This window comes from Armigeres subalbatus, chromosome 1 (genome assembly GCF_024139115.2).
Source record: "Armigeres subalbatus isolate Guangzhou_Male chromosome 1, GZ_Asu_2, whole genome shotgun sequence".
In the NCBI taxonomy this organism is placed as follows: domain Eukaryota; kingdom Metazoa; phylum Arthropoda; class Insecta; order Diptera; family Culicidae; genus Armigeres; species Armigeres subalbatus.
Window position 1 is genome coordinate 173,863,893 of NC_085139.1, and position 20,346 is coordinate 173,884,238.

A 20,346-nucleotide genomic window follows, 5' to 3' on the forward strand; every position below is an offset into this window, starting at 1 on the left:
AATATCCATGCCTATTAATGAATGCGCAACTAAGCCTTCCAAGCCTTACCTTTCTGAGGGTAATTTGGCATCGCCATCGTCCCACGGGCAGATGGAAACAGAAACAGAAAATTGAGCTTCCTTCTCAGCAGGAATGGATTTCTTGTCAACTGGGACCAAAGCTTTCGAAGTCGGTGGAGAGTCCCAAGGGCACACTGCACTAGCACCACCAGAGGTTTCCACTGCTGCTTCCAGGGTCGTACTCAGTGGTTTGGAGTGTACTTCCCTGCAGAGATAACAACAATCAGGTTTGAAACGCTAGATATAGAAGGTGAATGGACCAAAAGCAAGCTCGGTTGGCGGATAGCTCTACAGTACTGACAGAGCAACTCGCCTACCCGGCTCAGAGAAATGTTAGTGTTCGAAAAGTGTTAGTGTCGAAGGGAGACAGGAGCTAGATATGATAGAATTCCAACAATCTGGTGACCGGGTACAACATCGACAGTAGAAAAAGGACAACTTTCAAACCGCTCTCTGATCGGAACTATTGCCAAGGAGGATCAAAACAGCGAACAGCGGGTGTTGTAAATATATCTGCTGAATCCATAGAAAAATTATGCTGGTGGTGGAAAAATTAAGTAAGCAAAAGCGACATTTAAGATGAATATATGGCCACAATGATGAGATAAACAATAACAATTGTACAGTTAGACTATTTGGTCGTTGAACCACAGAGCGATTAGTTCTTTTTTTACTTCTAATAATTTCAAATTTCCTATACGAGGTTTCAATTTTCCTCCAATTATTTCACGTTATGATTAATTTTTAATCTCATAGTTTTTATTTATTTTTTTTTGGTTAGTTTTCTTTATGATTGAAGTTTTTCTTAGTGTTATGTTCTAGAGTCACTGCCCATAATTGACATAAAAAATGAATTAGGGAACGAATATCTCAGTTTCATTTCTTATTCAGCAGCGAGTTTTCATCTTAGAATAACCCAATAAATTTGGTATCTTGTTTTTTTTATCAAGATAAGATGACCAATATAGGAGCACAAGAAGTAAAGTGGAACAGTCCTTATCGCAAAATGGTTCTTCGAAAAATATTGTTCAATCAACGTGGATTATATTTAATTGTTCAATCAATAATACTTAAACATCAATGAAAATATGGATTTAATGAAATTAAGCTCGAATAATAATAAAAAAAAACTTTATTATATAGAAATGATAAAAATAAATCCAAGGTATCTACCACCGTATAAATTACCATATAATCAGCATTCTTACCGAGGTTGAAATAAAATACAAAGTTGGAATTTGTTCAACCGCGCATCACTCATGAATAGGCAGCGCAATTTTTGCTAATTAAAATTCGTTTTCTTCTTCTATTTACGGGGAAAAATGTTATGATGAAATTTACGGGTCATTTTCTCTGTGCAAGAGCGTGAAACGCTAGGAACACTCAATATACTAAATGATAATAAGTGTTATTATCATTTAGTATATAAAATGATACTAGCGTTTCCTGCGGTGAATATTAGACATGAGCAATGTACCCTTAGACAAAGTTGTAGAGGGAATCAGCGCTAGAAGTCCATAAACAACACTTTTCGGAATTCCGCCTCTGGAATGAGTTATTGGCTGAATACTAAATGATAATAAAATGATAAGTTCAATCCCTGCAGTGTACACAACCTTTCTGATTTTTCTTGCGAAGATTTATTTTATTCTTTATTTTTTCAATCTCTTATTCTTGTATTCTTGTATTCTTGTATTCTTGTATTCTTGTATTATTGTATTATTGTATTCTCTTATTCTTGAATTCCCGTATTCTTGTATTCTTGTATTCTTGTATTCTTGTATTCTTTTATTCTTGTATTCTTGTATTTTTGTATTCTTGTATTCTTGTATTCTTGTATTCTTGTATTCTTGTATTCTTGTATTCTTGTATTCTTGTATTCTTGTATTCTTGTATTCTTGTATTCTTGTATTCTTGAATTCTTGAATTCTTGTATTCTTGTTTTCTTGTATTCTTGTATTCTTGTATTCTTGTATTCTTGTATTCTTGTATTCTTGTATTCTTGTATTCTTGTATTCTTGTATTCTTGTATTCTTGTATTCTTGTATTCTTGTATTCTTGTATTCTTGTATTCTTGTATTCTTGTATTCTTGTATTCTTGTATTCTTGTATTCTTGTATTCTTGTATTCTTGTATTCTTGTATTCTTGTATTCTTGTATTCTTGTATTCTTGTATTCTTGTATTCTTGTATTCTTGTATTCTTATATTCTTGTATTCTTGTATTCTTGTATTCTTGTATTCTTGTATTCTTGTATTCTTGTATTCTTGTATTCTTGTATTCTTGTATTCTTGTATTCTTGTATTCTTGTATTCTTGTATTCTTGTATTCTTGTATTCTTGTATTCTTGTATTCTTGTATTCTTGTATTCTTTTATTCTTGTATTCTTGTATTCTTGTATTCTTGTATTCTTGTATTCTTGTATTCTTGTATTCTTGTATTCTTGTATTCTTGTATTCTTGTATTCTTGTATTCTTGTATTCTTGTATTCTTGTATTCTTGTATTCTTGTATTCTTGTATTCTTGTATTCTTGTATTCTTGTATTCTTGTATTCTTGTATTCTTGTATTCTTGTATTCTTGTATTCTTGTATTCTTGTATTCTTGTATTCTTGTATTCTTGTATTCTTGTATTCTTGTATTCTTGTATTCTTGTATTCTTGTATTCTTGAAAAGGTGGAAAAGCGGTCATCGAGTAAAGGCTATACAGTCAAACCTCCATGAGTCGATGTTCTATGACTCGATATCGACTCAAGGAAGCAAATTATGCCATATTAAAAAAATATTTTCTGGGTTACTGTGATGGTCCCTTCAAACGGCTTTCCAAAGATTTGCTATTCCTCATCTCGATATTTCCATAAGTCGATGGTTCCTTCAATATCGACTCATGGAGGTTTGACTGTATATTCACTCATCGAGTAAAGGCTATATATTCACTCCAAAAACAAACATGTAGCGGAGGCCCATAGTGGCTCCGCTCGGCGAATTGAGGTGATGCATATGTGTGTGTGTGTGTTTTTAGAGACAAATCTGTCAACAGACACCCGAGAACTCAGAGTACGGGGATGACAGAAGGCCTCCAGCAAGAACTGCCAGTTCGCTAGATTTGCTAGAAGCATTTCTTATTCACTTTGCACTTGATCTTCGACGCTCACTGCCTCTCTTCCTTATGCCATTCAGCACCACTTCATCTCTCATCCTTTCAGCTCACGACATGCTTGCAACCTACTCCGATGGGAACCCGACTAGAAGGTCATATCAAAATTATATCATACTAAGTTATTATATTGTACTAAATTTTTATAACATTGTTAGGATGTTGTTAAAATAACTTAATTTCTATCAAAAACTGCACTACTGGAAACAAAAAACTATCAAATTTTGTTACAATTTTATCATAAAAATAACATATTCTGTTAGAAATTTATAACAGGATCAGATACAAAATATATTGTTTCTGTGCAGTTGGAATTTTTACAGGTCGTGATAGGTCGCCAGATTGTGATCAACAATCATTTTTTTTTTGGCTGAACAAGAATATTTTTCGAGAACATGAAATTAACAACATAACAAATAAGGCAACCTTCTCAAATTATATCAGCGTTGTGATACCTATGGCTGGGAGACTTTGCTACATCTATTTTAATTGCCTACTATTGGGCAATTCGGTGTTAAGCATTTTTCAAATCATATTATGATATAATCCTGTTACAACATTTGAAAGATAATGGCTACTGAGAACAAAATTGTATCAAAATAAGTTATAAATATCACAATATGTTAAAATTGTGTTCAATTTTTGTTATGCTCTTCTAGTCGGGAAGTCCCTCGGCGGCGACAGCTTTTCCGAAAACTAACGACCCGTAGAAGCTTAATGCGCGTCTAACACTAACATCTCACTTAGATAGTCCGAGGCACTTTCTCACTTCAACAGGAAACCGATTGGATGCCAAAGTCGGTTCAGAGATTCCGGGTGGAGCATAGCGTCCGGTTCAATAGCGCTTCAACTACTAAAAACCGATTATTCAACGCGTCGCGAACTACTCGGCATAGTCCCCCGAACGGAACTTTTCTAAACAATAAGCCATTCAGCTTCCAGCATAATTTTCTTGACATTCTCAAACACTTCCCAAGTAGCACACGCAACATCTTCCTAAAAGCACCTTGTTTCTATTCAGTTTCATTGAAGGCATTGGAAAAACATCAAAGCACAAAAAAGTTGCATCAAGATGTCAAAAACGTTCGAATTGTGATCAATGTTTCATTAAAATTGCAATGCGGTACGTGTTTGACATTTGGAAACAAACAAACAAAGAATACTGCACTTCATGTTGCAAACACGAAACAAAATCATCAAGTTGCATATTTTTCACCATGTAACTTCAATGCGTTTTTGAAAATTGAATAGTTTGTTTAAATTAAGTTGCAGATAAGTCGATTGTGTCTTCATGTTTAATTTAGCATCGTTCAACGTTTCGACAACTCACATTTCTTTCCTGTGAAGGTGCAATCAAGTAACAGGAAACCCGAGTACAAAACTTCATAATCGTATGGTTTTTATTGTGAGTCAACATGCAGTCCCTTCGAAGTGTTGAATGGTGCTGTGGTAGAGTGAAGGGCTATCGATCATAAGATCCATACATCGAATCCAGTTTTATATTTTTATTTTATTTTTTATTCGCTGAAGTATTTTGCATCATTAATGCAAGTTTACTGCAATCGAAGGATGTTTCCGTAGGCTCCACCTCTTGCGCTTTTTAGATTGCAAGAGAGTTATATTTGATGGCACATACGCAAAGATTGTTTCTTTCCGAATAGTTGCAACACAGTGAAATGTTCAGTAGTGAAACAAGTTGTGTTGCTTGGGTTTTTCGTTGAGCCATTTAGCTCCCAGCTAAATCGCGGACTACTCAGATGATCTCCGGCGGCAGATCTATCCAACTCCGACAGATCTATCTTACTCCGTGTAAGGCATGCTGAATATCAGTTACCACTTTTATCATTTCTTTGGTGTTTTCCAGATCAGCGAAGTCTGGAGCCCTTTCTTACTTTAGCGAGTGACCGCCTGAGTGCCGAAGTCGGTCCAGAGATTCCGGGTGGAGCATAGCGTCCGGTTCTATGGTGCTCCGACGACCCGAAACCAGTGCTAAAACGCGTCTCGATCTACTCGGCCTAGTCCCCGACGATGGATCTAGCCTACTCCGACTAGAAGCTCCCCGGCGGCGTAAAGTATTCGAAACCAATCTTCTGTGATCTTGAGCCATTAGGCTCCCGGCTCAATCGTGATTTACTCAGATAGTCCCTGGTGGCGGATCTATCCTACCCCAACAGGAAATTCTCCGACGGCGGAAGCTTCCCCGTAACCGACCGTGCTACTGTGATCCCTTCCAGATGCACTTGCCACTCTCATGGCCATCAGCCTATATGTGCTATTGAGCCGAGTCAGATTTCTCCTCGTGATTACACCAGCCGCCCAGACTGGAGCTCCGTATCTGAGTATTGACGAAGATATGCTGGCCAGGAGTCTTCTCTTACTGCTACTAATCGCAGAACTGTTTGAGATGATTCTGGTCAACTTTATTGGTCGCTTTATTTGCCTTCTCGCAAGCATAATCGACGTGGATATTGAAATTGAGTCGGGCGAGTCGCCACGTCGTCCGCAAACCCAACGATCTTCACACCTCTTAGTAGTGTTAGCTGCAATAGCCCATCGTACATCGCGTTCCACAACGTCGGCCCAAGGATGGAGCCTTAGGGAACACCCGCTGCTATGCCTATTCTCTTCAGCCCTTCATGTGTTCCGTAGTCCAACGTCCGATTCTCGAAGTAACTCTTCAGGATTCTGCACAGGTACCCTGGAACCCTCATCCTGTGTAGGGAGCTGGCTATTGCTGCCCAGCTGGCACTGTTGAACGCATTTTTCACGTCTAAGGTTACCACAGCGCAGTAGCGGTTTCCTCTCCTCTTTTGCTTCTTGGCTGCTTCAGCTGCTTCGACGACTATGCGGATGGATCGCCAGCCTGTTAAGGATGACCCTCTCAAGGAGTTTTCGACCGTGTCTAGCAGGCGGCTTACACGGCTTCGGCAGCAGTACTAACTTTTGCCGCTTCCAGCAATCGGGGAAGTTTCCTTCGTCTATGCACTTCTTCAAAGTGGTTCGAAACAAATCCGGATTCACCTGGATCGTCGTTTTCAAGACCAGATTGGGGATACCATCTAGTCCCGGAGTCTTATTAGTTTTTAGGCTTTTTGCTGTCGTGACCAGTTCATGGTTAGTGACAGGGGCTCCATCTCTACTGGTGTTGGCCTCACCATACGGTGTGGGAGGCCAGACTGATGATTCGTGATGCATAAACAGTCCTTCGATAATTGTATTGAGTTTTTCTGGGCTCCTCTCTAGCGGTATCGCTGGGCCTTTAATCTTAGCCACCGCGACCCTGTATGCATCCCCCATGGCCTTACTGAGCCTGATTTCTTTTTTAGAGCATCTTTGGCCGCCCTAAACACTGGTTTGCGCTCTTCTCTTTATACGTCGTTGTAGGTTCTCTGCATCCTCCTCCTTGCTCGAAAACAGCTGCGACGTAGTTCGGCGATCGTTTCATTCCACCAGTAGATTGGCCTACGTGCATACCGTGGCTGTACCTTTCTCGACATGGTTGCATCGCAGGCTCGGGTCAATACCGCAACCAGCTCGTCTGGACTCAGATTTTGCAGATTGCGTCCGAATCGCATTGCTTCCGCAAACACATCCTTTTCAAAGGCTTCTGTCTTCCACTTTCGTTCCTTGATACTGCTCTCGCGTGGTTTCGAATGTACCCTCCCTCCGACATAATATCGGACCTATTGATGGTCACTATGTATATAGTCTTCGCAGACTCTCCAGTTCGTGTTCCTTGCTAAGGCAGGACTTCGGAAGGTAACATCGATGATGGACTCTCTGCCATCCCTTCGATATGTGCTCGTCGAACCTTCATTAATTAAGTCTACATTGAGCCTGGCAAGTGCTGCTAGTAGACTCCAAACTCTAAGATTAGTGCAACGTCTGCCCCACTCTACTGCCCAGGCATTGAAGTCCCCAGCAATGACGACTGGCATCCTGTCGATAAGCTCCTCTGCTACTTATCCAGCATCCGGTTAAACTGATCAATCCTCCAACGTGGCGGTGCGTAGCTGCTACATATATAGATACCGTTTACTTTGGCGATCACGAAGCCATCACCTTCAGCACGATACACAATTTCTTGGTTCCTACCGTACATATAGCGGCTGTTCCTGCTTCATCCGCTACCCATTTACCATTTCCTGGTGGGATCCGGTGTGGATCAGAGATGATTGCAATGTCGCATTTCGAGTCCCTCGCGGATTGCCACAGCAGGTGCTGCGCAGTATCACAGTGGTTGAGGTTAATTTGTATTACTTCCACTGTAATTTACTTGACATCGCCTGTTTGAACGCTGAACACTTTTGACCACTAGTAACATGGTCTCTGCATCCATCGCTTCTACAGATCTGGCATTTTGGTGGCTTTTGGCAACTTTGTGCTTTATGACCTTCTTCTCCGCATCTTCTACAAAGTTTTGACCTATTTGGGCCCTTGCAGTTCAGTGCCAGGTGGCCAAACTCTTGACACCTGAAGCACACCACACACACCGACCTACCGACTTTTACTTTGTCGATTCACAGTGCTTTGTCAACAGCATCTGCCGGAAACTTTATAGCAGCGATTTGCGTGCCCGATGGACCCCATCTTAGTCGGATTGTTATATCAACATCACCCAACTCGAGTTGCTCCTTCATTGCGGTAGTTACCTCGTCTGCCGTGGTAATCTCGTCCAGGTCCACACATTAGAAGCTCGCTTCAGGCGTCATAGCTCTCCGCCTTCTCCGTTAGCTCGTTATATGATGATCTCTTATTCTTGGAGTGCTTTTTCAGCTCAAAGATCATGTCACCCGCCCGTGTTTTTTCTTTCTTCCTAAGCAATGGAGGGGGAATCTGCTCAACAGACATCCTGGGTTGTCCAGGAAGTGTGGGGTTAGGGATCACCTCCAGCAGCGAACGAGGGAGGCAGGACTACATCCCCGACCCGCTAAACCGTTTCCATTGCCGCCATAGTCCCTTCGGTACAACCAGAAAGTAATGCTTCAAAGGGGGGCCAGTGCACAACGCACCCTCGAGGTTAGCTGCGTGTCCTTGAGGCATCGAACATCGTAACTCGCTTTTTTAGAAGAACACCATGGTATCGTGCCAGCGCGTTACCGGCTTTTCAGGTGGCCTTACCACGCCCTATGTCCTCGGAAGGTGGGAAGGGTCGACTTCGCGCCTGCTTCCCTCTGCACGACTGGTATCAAGAATGATGATGCCGCGTGCACCCCAAATTGACCTTTCTGCGATAGGGCCTATTCGTCAGCACACAGAGGGACTTGCCAACGCGGTGCCTACGCCTGCCCCAGCCTTGACGAGGACCCCTTTCCGTCCTCGGGCTCGGAACCCACTTGGTTGACCGACGCCGCGAAAGCGACGATACCATGTTGTTCTTCGCGCAGCCACATGTTCGATAAAAGGATCGAGTTCGACCACAGAGCATGACCACCGGAATCACCCATGAAGCCGACTCCGATCCCGGACCACCTCTTATTTGCGCCTGAACTAGCCATCGCTTGAGTCCACGCGCCACCTTCTGTGTAGCTTTGAGACGATTTGGGCGATAGCCGATAAAACGGCGTTCCAACCAACTTCGTCTTTACACATCCTCCGAACTAGGTTGTCCGGGGTAGTGTCCAGACCACATGTGGCAAGCATGTGGTCACGCATTGCGCGAAAACGTGAGCACACGAACAACACGTGTTCTGCCGTTTCCTCTAAACCTGCGCACACCAAACACTCGGGCGAGGCCGAGCAAGCCAGCTGCGTTACCTGCACTGTGATTTTTCAGCACGCTTAAACGCACATCGAACCCCCCATGGGGTGCTTGCTGTTCACAGCTTTGCTGGAACAAATCAAACAATTGGGAGGGTTCGTGCAGCATTGTGCCTTATGTCCCTCCAATCCGCAGTGTCGGCAGAGATTGCTTCTGTCAGGGCCTTTGCAGTCCCATTGCTTGTGCCCCGGTTCCAGGCACTTGAAGCAAACTTCGGGTTGCTCGTATATGCCCACAGGGCATACCGACCATCCCACCTTAACGCTCCCTAACTTGACTACCTTGGAGGCGTCCGCTGCAGATAGCCGAACCAATGCTACCTGCGTCCCTGCTGGACCTTTCCGTAGCCGAACGGTTGCGGTGGGCGTCTCCACTTCACACTGTCGCCGCAGTGCCGTGACGAGCTCTTCGACTTCGGTGATCTCGTCCAGGTCTTTAACCCTTAGATTCACCTCCGTCGTGAGTGCCCTCACCTTGACCGTCTCGCCTAGGACTTCCTCCGCCAACTTCTTGTAGGCGGCGCCTTTTTGCGAGACGCCCCGCTTCAGCTCGAGTATCATCTCGCCCATCCGGGTTAGTCTTATTCGACATACGTCGGCGCCGAGTTCGCCGAGCTTGACTTCACTCCTCATCGCCTTCAAGACGTCCGAGTACTTAGCCTCGTCCACCGTGATGACTAGGGCATCGCCCCTGGAGCGATTGGCGCCTAACCTAGACTTCTTGCTACCCTCATTCACCTGGGCCTTCCTTTCGGCCCTTGACGTCTTCGGTTTCCGCTTGTTCTTGACCAGGGTCCAGGAGGCGTCATTCCCCTCTATTTCCCTGGTCTGGTGCGGTTGAGAGCTCTCAGCCTGCCGTAACCCCTTACCACCGTCTTTCCTGGGTGGACGGACCTTTCCAGGTCCTTCCTCCCCCGGTTTTGGAGGTACATGGCCGGGGTTCAGCTTTCCAGCCCCACTACCCTTATTCGGGGTTTTGGAGCGGCCCCCAGGGAGCTCATCTCCTGGAGATTGTCTCCCCCGTTTTTGTGTCTGCTCCGTTGGAGCAGTCATACCCCGACGTACCCGAAAATACTTGAGCCTCAGTCTGGGTAGACTTAGGTACCACCGTCTTCGATGGCACGCCTTCGGTCGATTCGACCTTGCCCGAGTCCGCGAATCCTTGGGCCTCAGTCTGGGTAGACCTCGACTCCATGGATTTCACGGGTTTACACTTGGCCGTCCCGACCGCCCTCTCCAGCTTGGCGTCCAGCATCGACCCGAGCAGCACAAGTCAGCAAAAAATGGTTACATCAACTTGATTGTGACTGAATCTGGTCACATATCAGTTGCAGAAACCAAAGAGGAGGAGTGTGCTGCTAGGGGACTTTCGAAGTTTCTGCAAGCTCCTCTTGAGGTCCTTACTGATATTATGCTCCGATGACGCAAAGTCGATGATGGCGTCCAGCTGTTCCGTCGCCACCTCGAAGGCTGAAAGCCCATCACGTTTGCGGTTCATCGCCTCCACAAGCCATGGGCCGTCAATAACCCCTACCGGCGTTTTTTTAGCCGAGATGAAGGTTAAGCGACCCACGCTGGCGCTGCGCACTGTGCTGCCGACTATTGCCTCCAGCCTCCTAGGCGGAAACCTGAACAACCCACTTCTTGCGAAGGGTTGTCGTCTACACTACTACCACTAATTGAAGAATTGACTTGTTTTTCCATATTGGTCCCACGAGTTGCTCGGGAAAAGAGGTCCACCACGCCAGAGCCCAGCATGACGCGGTAAGGGACAATTACTGTGGATGGTGCTTCGTCTTCTTTTGGACCGCCTGTCTGACCAACATTCCAGGGCGTCCTGAAATGTGACCAGAATGACCAAATACCCTCAGAACAAATTCCTATTGACTTGTTTTACAAAATCATAAAATTTCATTCCATTCCGGCGCAATCCCGGAATGTGACCCGATGAACAAAACACCCTCAGAATACATTCCCCCGAGCTTATTTTGTAAAATCATGAAGTTTAACATGTCGCAAGCAAGGCTTTGGAATCAATCGAAAAGTGGCCACTTCGCACTGGAAACCAGCATTCCAGGGTGTTTCATAATATGACCAAATGAGCCAAATACCCTCAGAAAACATTTCGTCGTGTTTCCGGCTTGATAAGTCGGTGGCCATTTTTCCGGGGCGGGAGGTTACCCCAGTACTCTCATCAATATCTCCGGAACCATGTCCATTTTCAAAACGATGGCCAATGTCCCTGGAACTATAGGAATTTTGTGATCGATTGCAGAAAACAGAACCAAATTCCGATACATACACTCGGTCATACTATAGATAGATACTATAGGTTCCATAGACGAGCGCATGCACGGTTGGGTTATTTCAATTAGGTGTGTTTTTCCACTTTTTCACAGTGTACCACGCGAATTTGACGTCACACACTCCGTTGCTTGGATTGCAATCGTGACGTGGCTACACTAACTGACAGAAAAAATATTTTAAGCTCTTTTTAGTGGAATATATTCAACCGTCTAAGACGAGCTTAGTAAACTAAACTCGTCATAGACGACTAACTGACAGTTTGCTTGGCTACACTCGCCTTCGCCTCAGCTCGTCTATGGAACCTATAGTGTCTATAGGTCATACTGGTATGACAGATTTCTCGCTTAACTTTTCAAAAGGACCTAAGTAACATTTTTTTCATGAATTAATTTGAATAGTGCAATCGACAGACCAACATGAAAGCTGTTGATTGCTGTTTGGGTCGCGTTTCCTGGTGTAAGTGTGAACCATAATTTATTGTTTCTACACGTGACTATCGTAGTAGAAACATTACATCAGGCTTGCCAAAAACTCCTCGCCGAGTAGAAAATAAGCAAGAGCAAGCGTTTTTTTGAGGAGCAGAAATAAGCATCAAAACTCACAAAATTGTGCATAATTAAACCCGAGCTTGTGCGTCGCAAAACAAGAGCGAGTCTATCTGTTCCTCTTGTTCTTGTGGTGCGTCACTCACTTACACTCACACTCAAAACAGGCTCTAAGATTCACTCACATGTGTTTTTATTTTGCACTTCCTCACACTGCTTTTTTGTACCTCTGCTTCTTTACGCTTCCACTCAATTGTGAGGATGCGAAGGCACCATTTTGCTGATGATGATTTTATTTGACTCTAGCGAGTGTGAGGAGTTTTTTCAAGCCTGTACATGGCTTATCAACTCCTGTACTGACGCATTCCAAGTATGGCATGCGATGTGTTATAAGCGGGATGTGAGTGATATTATGCATGTTTGTCACTCCGTGAAATTTCATCGCATAGTGAAGGGCCATCGTTTTGTTGGTTTGTTACACATTTTAGTGTTAAAGGGTCATCGTTTTGTTGATTCATTAAACATTTAAAGATTCATTACACATTTAAAGAGTGAACAATATTTGTATATAATATTGCCATCAGATCTGACAAATCGAAGTTTGAATCTTTGTTTACAAAATCACATACGTCCTTTTGAACAAATATCCGAGATATGTAGTACGTTTGAAATTTAAGAACTGCCGAAAAAGTAATGACTATCTTTGGTCATTTGGCTTTTATGGAATTCATCAGTTTTATTTAACGATATCGTGGAAGTTTTTTTTTTAAATATCCGTTTATCTCTGCAAATAAAATAATCATTGCTTTAATTGAAGAATTTTTTGAAGAATTGAACTAGAGATGGATGCAAACTGTTTCCTGCACCTGTTTTTCAATGTTTCAAAATCAGCAACTTTCTAACGATTGAATAATGACAATCTGTACCGTGAAAACCTGTCCAAAAATTCCATAAGCTTTGTGTGTAAGACTTATCTACCTTAGTTGTCAAGTGTTGGATAACAATTGTGAATTACATAAAACGGATTTCTTGTCAGTTTCAAATTAATCATTTAGGGTTATTGGCTAATATTGGAATACGAGTAATTCTAAGGACAGATCGTCAATACCATGAAATACCTTGGATAAGTATTAACAAATAATTGCAACAATTACCTCCGTTACAGATATTCAACTAAGTTTCTACGTAAATTTATTATGAAATAATAGAAAACATCAAGAAAGCAACAATATTTTACAAGTATCGTTAATCGGGCAACAAAAAGCGGATGGCAACAAAGTGTACATATAAAACAAAGCATTAACATTATGCGTGTGTGATGAGCAGGGGAAGAGTACGAAACAAGGGAAGACCACTGCACAGCACTATCGTCCGGGTAGTTCCAAATGGGTCCAAGTACGAGCCCATTCAAATGTAACAGCAAATCAGTGATTTAGTAAAAGTAAGAGGAAAAGGTGCCCAAATTGCCCGGAGCTATTCTTACGGCTGTCCAATTTTTTGATCGTCGATTCGCTCAACCGTTCCCACATGTCCGCAATAGCCACTGGATGGCATATCACCTCTGTAGATTGAGACACTAAGAGAAAAAATAAACGGAAAATAAATTCAAAAGAAGCTGATAACACTGCTCTACCCGACGCGCATTATACACACATCTAGCTCGATGATATACTGTGTTTGACTGTTTGACAAATTTTTATTTTCGTCGCATCTTTCAATGTCTTACGCATCATACATGTCCTATCATTTATCTACAGGCTTACCTATAAGGGATGTCGCTAAGGTTGCTTTGGCTATGAGAATGTGGCACTTTAGTACTATCTTTCACTCCACACACAGCTAACTCATGGGCCGATCCGGACAAACTTCGATCACTTCCCCGCCGCCTGGAGAGACTGTTGACCACTCCTGATGCTTGAGAGGGCTAAAAGCAAATATTCGGCATCATATATTCGCTTTTCAAAAATTAAAAATGTGTACCATCATACCTGTGATAGCAGTGAAGGATTTGGAGGAGTAGCTGTTGATCCTTTCTTTTTCGCACCACCACCAAATCCGAAGAAACGCTTTTTGTGCGATGGTTGTATTGCATTCGCCATCAGATTTTTATAGTGTTCCGATCGAACGAAACGAGGATAACAATCTTTTTTCAACAGTAACATGTAAATATGCTCGGCAGCCGAGTCAAACGCGAATCTCGATGGATTTTTCAAACCTTGATGAACTTTCTCCATTGTTTTACCGTCGATGTTGATCTCGCAAGGAGCACCAGGCTCAAGAAATTCTCTGCAATTTAGAAAACAATTTCTCTATCAACAAAATCAGAAAAACAATACATTTGATACATACTCATAAATGTCCCTAACTTTTCTCGATATCTGAGAATGCGACGACCTTCGTAAATCATTAACTGCCATCCAGAAACGAATATTCTCATGAGAATATTCCTTTTTCAAATACACCGTGAACTCCTGCAGTCCTGTTGGATCAGACACAACCTCTTCAATGGATATACCCCAACGCTTCACTCGTTTCTCAGTTGGCACGTCAACTAGTGGGTTGTTCATCTGCCAGAAGCTCACATCCTCGGTGACCCACGGATTAGATGGAAGCGGTGGCTGCATCATCGGATCGTACTCGCTAAATGTTTCAAAGTACGATACCAAACTTTCACATGCCTGCGACATCTTCACCCGGTTCCGCCCAAGTGAAGCCTTCAAAATCTCAGCCTCGCGCTGCCAATCATCGACGGTTCGCTTGCGAGGTTTCCCTTGGCGATCACGAGATGGTATCGGGCATGACTCCAACGGAGTGAATTGGCCGGGAGGAGGACGATGAACCCTCCAATATGCTCGTTCCTGAGAATCTCCGACGATCTTATCACCTTTCTTTCGTTCTTTGGCCAGTCGCACCTGCTCTTCCGCTTGCATGGTTATGAAGTCCCACTTCCCTTTGAGATTTTTGTGCAAACTTGCCATTGCCTCAGCTTCGTAATCCTCCAGGCCATGACGTTGCTTATTTCTCAAAGATCGCTTCGTCAGATAGATTGCATATTCGATGTTGTCGGGTGCCTTCTGTTGCCACGGCCAATAGTATGGTGTTTGGAAGCGATACAATGAGGAGTCATCCTTAACGACCAGCGTTTTGGAATCGGAAACAGGGAAAAAATAACCATGCATGCACAGTTGATTGCTTATGTTCAGCGCTTCCGATTCCTCGATGACCAGTCGTTCCATCAACCATTCAATAAGATCGTACCCTGCGAGGATTTAAGAAGTTTTAAGTAAGAATATATTAGTGTGGAAAAGTAGTACACTTCACATACCCATGAATGCAGATGGTATAGAGGTGAGGAAGAGTTTTTGACTTCGAACTGGAACACCCGACTCTGGATCTTGCATTTCACGTACCAATCCTTCCATCTGAAAGTATTAAAATAAGAATATATTATGAAAACTGTTTATCAGCATACTTAATTAATGTGTTTATTATCATATATGCTATTATGTATTTCATACACAAGACACACAAAATGTTACCAAACAACAAATCAAGATACAATCTACAAAGTTTGTATACTAAAATAGTGCGGCGACCGGGAGATAAATGTTTGGCCTAAAATTGAGAATCTTGAAGGGATAGTATCTCACAAAATCATAAAACTCGTAACTGTTCAATACAAATCATAACTTTTCGGCATCTCCACAAGATTCATAAATACGCCTCTTCCACCTTTCCCTAAGACCCTATTCCATCCATTACTCAATGAGCAGTATTACCGAAGCCTCTATTTTTAAGATGTTAAGATGTTCTTAAGAAAAGACTCGAACAAGTTAAATATGTAAACAATAAGGCTTTCAAACTAATATTGCCAATCAACTGTTCATCATGGTTCGAGCGAGGACAACAGTCATGTTCACAAGGAGTAACGCTTTGTGCACTGTCCCAGCACACGCGTAGTAGTTGCCAAGCTACCACATGGCAGTGTACCGAAGTGTGAGACTCCCAGCCATGACCGGTCGTAATAACTAAACTCTTCTTGGGCACCAACCCTAATTCCCCCCGGGACAGCTTTCCAGCATTACTTCTGGGCGATAGGCTGTACTTATATTCATACAGGCACTCACACAATTTGAGACTTACTTGGATGCTCACTCCAACATTCCACTTCCATACTTCAAGAAATATGAAAAGAGGCTTTCGAGCCTTTTGAAAGGAGGCTTCCGAGCCTCTTGAAAGGAGGCTTCCGAGCCTCTTGAAAGGAGGCTTCCGAGCCTCTTGAAAGGAGGCTTCCGAGCCTCTTGAAAGGAGCTTCCGAGCCTCTTGAAAGGAGGCTTCCGAGCCTCTTGAAAGGAGGCTTCCGAGCCTCTTGAAAGGAGGCTTCCGAGGCTGACATTATCGGCCTATGACCTGTTCGGCCAAATGACACTTCCAATCAATTGGCCTTTTCTGTTAAACGACCATTTCAGTCGAACGTAATTTTTGGCCAGATGACTTATTCGGTCAAACTACCATTTAGGCCAAATGACTTGTTAACGCAAACGCTTTGGCCATATGAAATTTTCAGCTAAGCTGTTTTCGATTTAATAACCGTTTCGCTCGAACGTTCATTTCGGCCAAATTAAATTCGTCGAGATGACTTTTGGCTTAACGTTCGGCCAAATGGCTTTCAACCGTAAGATTTTTGGGTCAAACGACCTAAATAGTCCTCCTGTTTTATAACTTTTGGTGTGCCAAAGAATTTCTGATTGATAATATAAAGAATTCCTCGTACAAAACAAAACAAAAAAATCCTTTTAAATCCCTTAAAATTCCAATAAAAAAAGAACTTCAAATACCGATGTTTCGTAAATAAATTCAAATTACACGCAGAAATTCTGTAGAGTTCAATCCTCGTGGAATTTCCGAAGTATGTTCCATATGAATTTCAGAAAAAATTGCGCAATTTTCAAAGAATGCCCTATTCAAATTTCAAACCATTTTCCGTTTACCATTTTTTTCTTCATTGATATCCACATTTTGAACTCTGAAGAGTTTTCCGAAGAACTCCGGAAAATTTCTCGTGGAAACTCCTTAGAGTTTTTATTTACAATAATTTAGACGTACATGTTCATTATAGAGTTAGAGGTGAAAGTCTAGATTAGATAGTTCCGTTAGGATACGGCAGGCATTAAGAATGTTTTATAGAAATCGATTTGAAAGCGAGCGGAGGGCATATTTGTGATGGTTTAAATCGCACGACGTTCCTTCTGCCAAACTTCCGTATGAAGGGAGAGGGAAGAATATCAGTGTGGAAGCCAGTAGAGATTCTCTACTGGCTTCCACGCTGATATTTTTTCTTTTATATAATGGGCTTTATAATTGATTGGTAGGTAGAACCCTTTTCCATTGGTATAGTTATGCTTTGCTACGGGAAATTTTACTTTGTTTATTTGTACAACAAATGGGATGCCTAAATACCGGAATCTGTATAATTTTTTTTTCAAATTTTTTTTATTATTATTATTTTTTTGTTTCTCTGGGCATATATGCAAAATTATTAGAATCTCGTACAAACATTAGAATTACAATAACAAGATGCTTACATTTTTTGCATAAGAATGAGTTATTTTTGAGTTATTCTCTCGAACAATTTCTGCTATTATTTTAGTTATTTTAGCAACTATATCAAACAAACTAATATTCAAATTTTTTCATTAATGAATGGTTAAATTTGTTTTTCTTTTGCTATTTTCTTCTACCCGGGTAGTGTAGCCAATGAATAAAGAATCAATCCTTGTTGTTTGTTGGAATACATCGCACACTGGTTCAGAATCCTCGAGAACGTGTGGAAATGAGAAAAATTTATCGATGTTTTAATATTAAAAAAGCTCATGGCGATGTTGACAGTTACGCCAAATCTCAATAATGTCAAGCTTATAGTTTGACAGCACACATAATCAGAGCCAATGCCAAAGTACTCATCGAGCTCTTCAACAGAAAATGAATAACAATACATGTTGGTCATATTCCACATGGCCAGCCAGTGGAGATATATCAGCTTCCACACTGATATTCTTCCCTCCCCCTTCATATGGGAGTTTGGCAGAAGGAAGGTCGTGCGATATGTGCCATCACAAATATTGCCCTCCCCTCGCTTTCAAATCGACTTCTATAAAAACATTCTTCATGCCTGCCGTATCCTAATGGAACTATCAATTCTATACTTTCGCCTCTAATTCTATCATGAACATGTACGTTTGAGTTTGGAAGATGATATTAGCATTTCCATATCATTGCTCAAAATATGTCTGTGCAATATTGACTTGAGCAAAGGCCCACTACCGGAGACTTTCCCCTATTGTGTTATTTAAAAATAAGTATTTTAGAAAAGCATTAAGATAATGGTAAACCATACCCAAACTATAATAAATCAGGATTTTCAATGTTTCTCGCAATACGTAGGCCATTTCCAAAGGACAACCATCATTGTAACACAATAGTATAAAAATTGAAACCCAGCGAAATTGATTGACGCAAAGCTAGATTTGTGCTATCATTCACACACGTACCACACGCACAATCGGCGATGATAAAATCAAATTATCAGACACTCGGTCGTTAATGGTGGGAAATGCGAGTTCAACTGACTCGGTTGATACCGGCTACAGGTGCTACCAGGCCATCAACTATACACAACGATAGAGCACGTTCCAGGATGGTTGATAGAGAAATAAAAATATGTAGGGGAAGTGGGGGTAGCACGCCCATAGGGGTTAAAACGCGCCACCCCTGAATAAGGTTTAATATCCCCATTTTGATTATTTTCAATAGTCTATACGATAAAGCAATGAAAAATATTGCCATTGGATACATATATTTCATGATTTTTCTCTAGTTATACATGAAAAACTCGAAAAAACGATTTTTGCGTGTTTTGATGCAATTCTAGCTCGGTGGAATTTAGTCTTTCTGTCGCTGTTATACATTGATAAATTAATAATTGAGCCATGAGCCATGCTGCTTACTCGTGTTCTTTATGTTCCACACGAAATCGTCGTCAAAAATGGTTTTAAAACGATTTTATGGGCCTTCAAACTTCTGAGGTCGGTGTGGGGCATTACGCCCATGCTCATTTCGTATGACCGAAACAGCTGAAACATTCGGTTAATTGCCTTAATGTAGGCAATTAAAATGAAAATCAGTACGATAAGCACATGCGCGTTTTAACCCATCCACTGGCGCATCTCACCCCGCATGGTTTCAAAATCATTTTTTTTCGGGTGCTTTTAAAAAATCAAATTTCTGTGCAATAAAATGGACAATTAGATATCTGTTATCGGTAGTCAGTCGCAGATATGCTGTTCTTCAGTATGCGCTGATGAAAACTGGCTGAAATGGTGGTTTTCATTGATAAAAATGGCATTTTCCTTAACGTGGGCGTCCTACCCCCAGTTCCCCTATTATGAAGTGATCAGATTGAACACTCTCTGCATATTTTGTAACAAAGGAAAAACAGTTTATTATGGTTGTGGAGAGGGAATTAAAAAAATCCACTATACTGCATTTAGAGATCACAAATTATAATAATAAGGAAGTCATTGAATGACATGCTCCACACATGTATCAAAAAATTTCACTCTTTAGGTGTTCTAGCTTTCAAGTTTGGTTTATAAATGTAACAAACTCATTTATTCCTATTGAAAGAATCAATGCGATATTAGAAGTAGGTTGATAAATCTGATATTACATTTTTAAGCGGTATTCAGAGTTACGAGCATTTGATTAATGAATCATTTGGACGCAATGTTGATAGGCTTCCTAGTGGAATGTAATTTATTGAGAGCAAATCGGTTGTGCATAAGTGTATGCGATAACACACTTTTTCCTAACGAAACGGAACGAAAAGAAATTTAAAATGTCTATGTTAATTCGGATCGAAACGAAACGAAATAAAGATTTCTTTCGATATTTCGAAACGATACGAAATCAAGGTTTAATTTAATTCGAAATTTTTCGAAACGAAACGAAATTTTTAGTTTTTTTTTCGCGGAATTTTTATTAAATTGTTTTAACATTATGTACGCAATTCTGATTTCACTTTTTCGAAGTCGAATAACTGTTTTGCGACCAAAAGAGTCACAATAACAGAAAAGGAAATCTGTGATAAATCGCCACATTCTCGCCGTATATACCATTGGCGATAAGACAATACCACAGCATTTGTGCCGCTTTCAAAGAAATTCATCGTGGAGCGTGTGTTCCCGAATCTGATCAATTTTATATCAGTTTTATATCAGTAAGTATATAAAAATAAAGAAATTGTGAGATTTTTCATATACGAATTCAAATTTCGTTTAAAACCTTAGTTCACTTAAGAATTATGTAATTATGCTAAAGCATACTTTATATTGTCTTGTCAGCGTGGACTAAGTACTGACTTAGTCAAAATTAGAAAATGAATGCGTAGATTTATTTTTTTATTTATCGGGATACTCAATTATGTATCCACGTCTGCCAGGCGTATACGCAGATAGAGA

The 20,346-nt window shown here is 41.4% G+C and overlaps 1 protein-coding gene across 7 annotated transcripts in view; it reads right to left on the reverse strand.

Moving 5' to 3' along the window:
• Positions 1-20,346, reverse strand: part of LOC134205537 (regulator of G-protein signaling 11-like) — a 177,296-nt gene that overhangs the window by 538 nt on the left and 156,412 nt on the right. For 6 of the 7 annotated variants that reach the window (XM_062680832.1, XM_062680831.1, XM_062680834.1 and 3 more), the window contains exons 5-10: positions 15,153-15,249; positions 14,177-15,086; positions 13,816-14,113; positions 13,591-13,751; positions 13,311-13,403; positions 50-265 (exon numbers count right to left, since the gene is read on the reverse strand). In XM_062680832.1, the coding sequence (XP_062536816.1) occupies positions 50-265; positions 13,311-13,403; positions 13,591-13,751; positions 13,816-14,113; positions 14,177-15,086; positions 15,153-15,249 (1,775 nt within the window). The remainder of the gene's footprint in view (positions 1-49; positions 266-13,310; positions 13,404-13,590; positions 13,752-13,815; positions 14,114-14,176; positions 15,087-15,152; positions 15,250-20,346) is intronic. The other variant, XM_062680836.1, reaches the window with a different exon arrangement.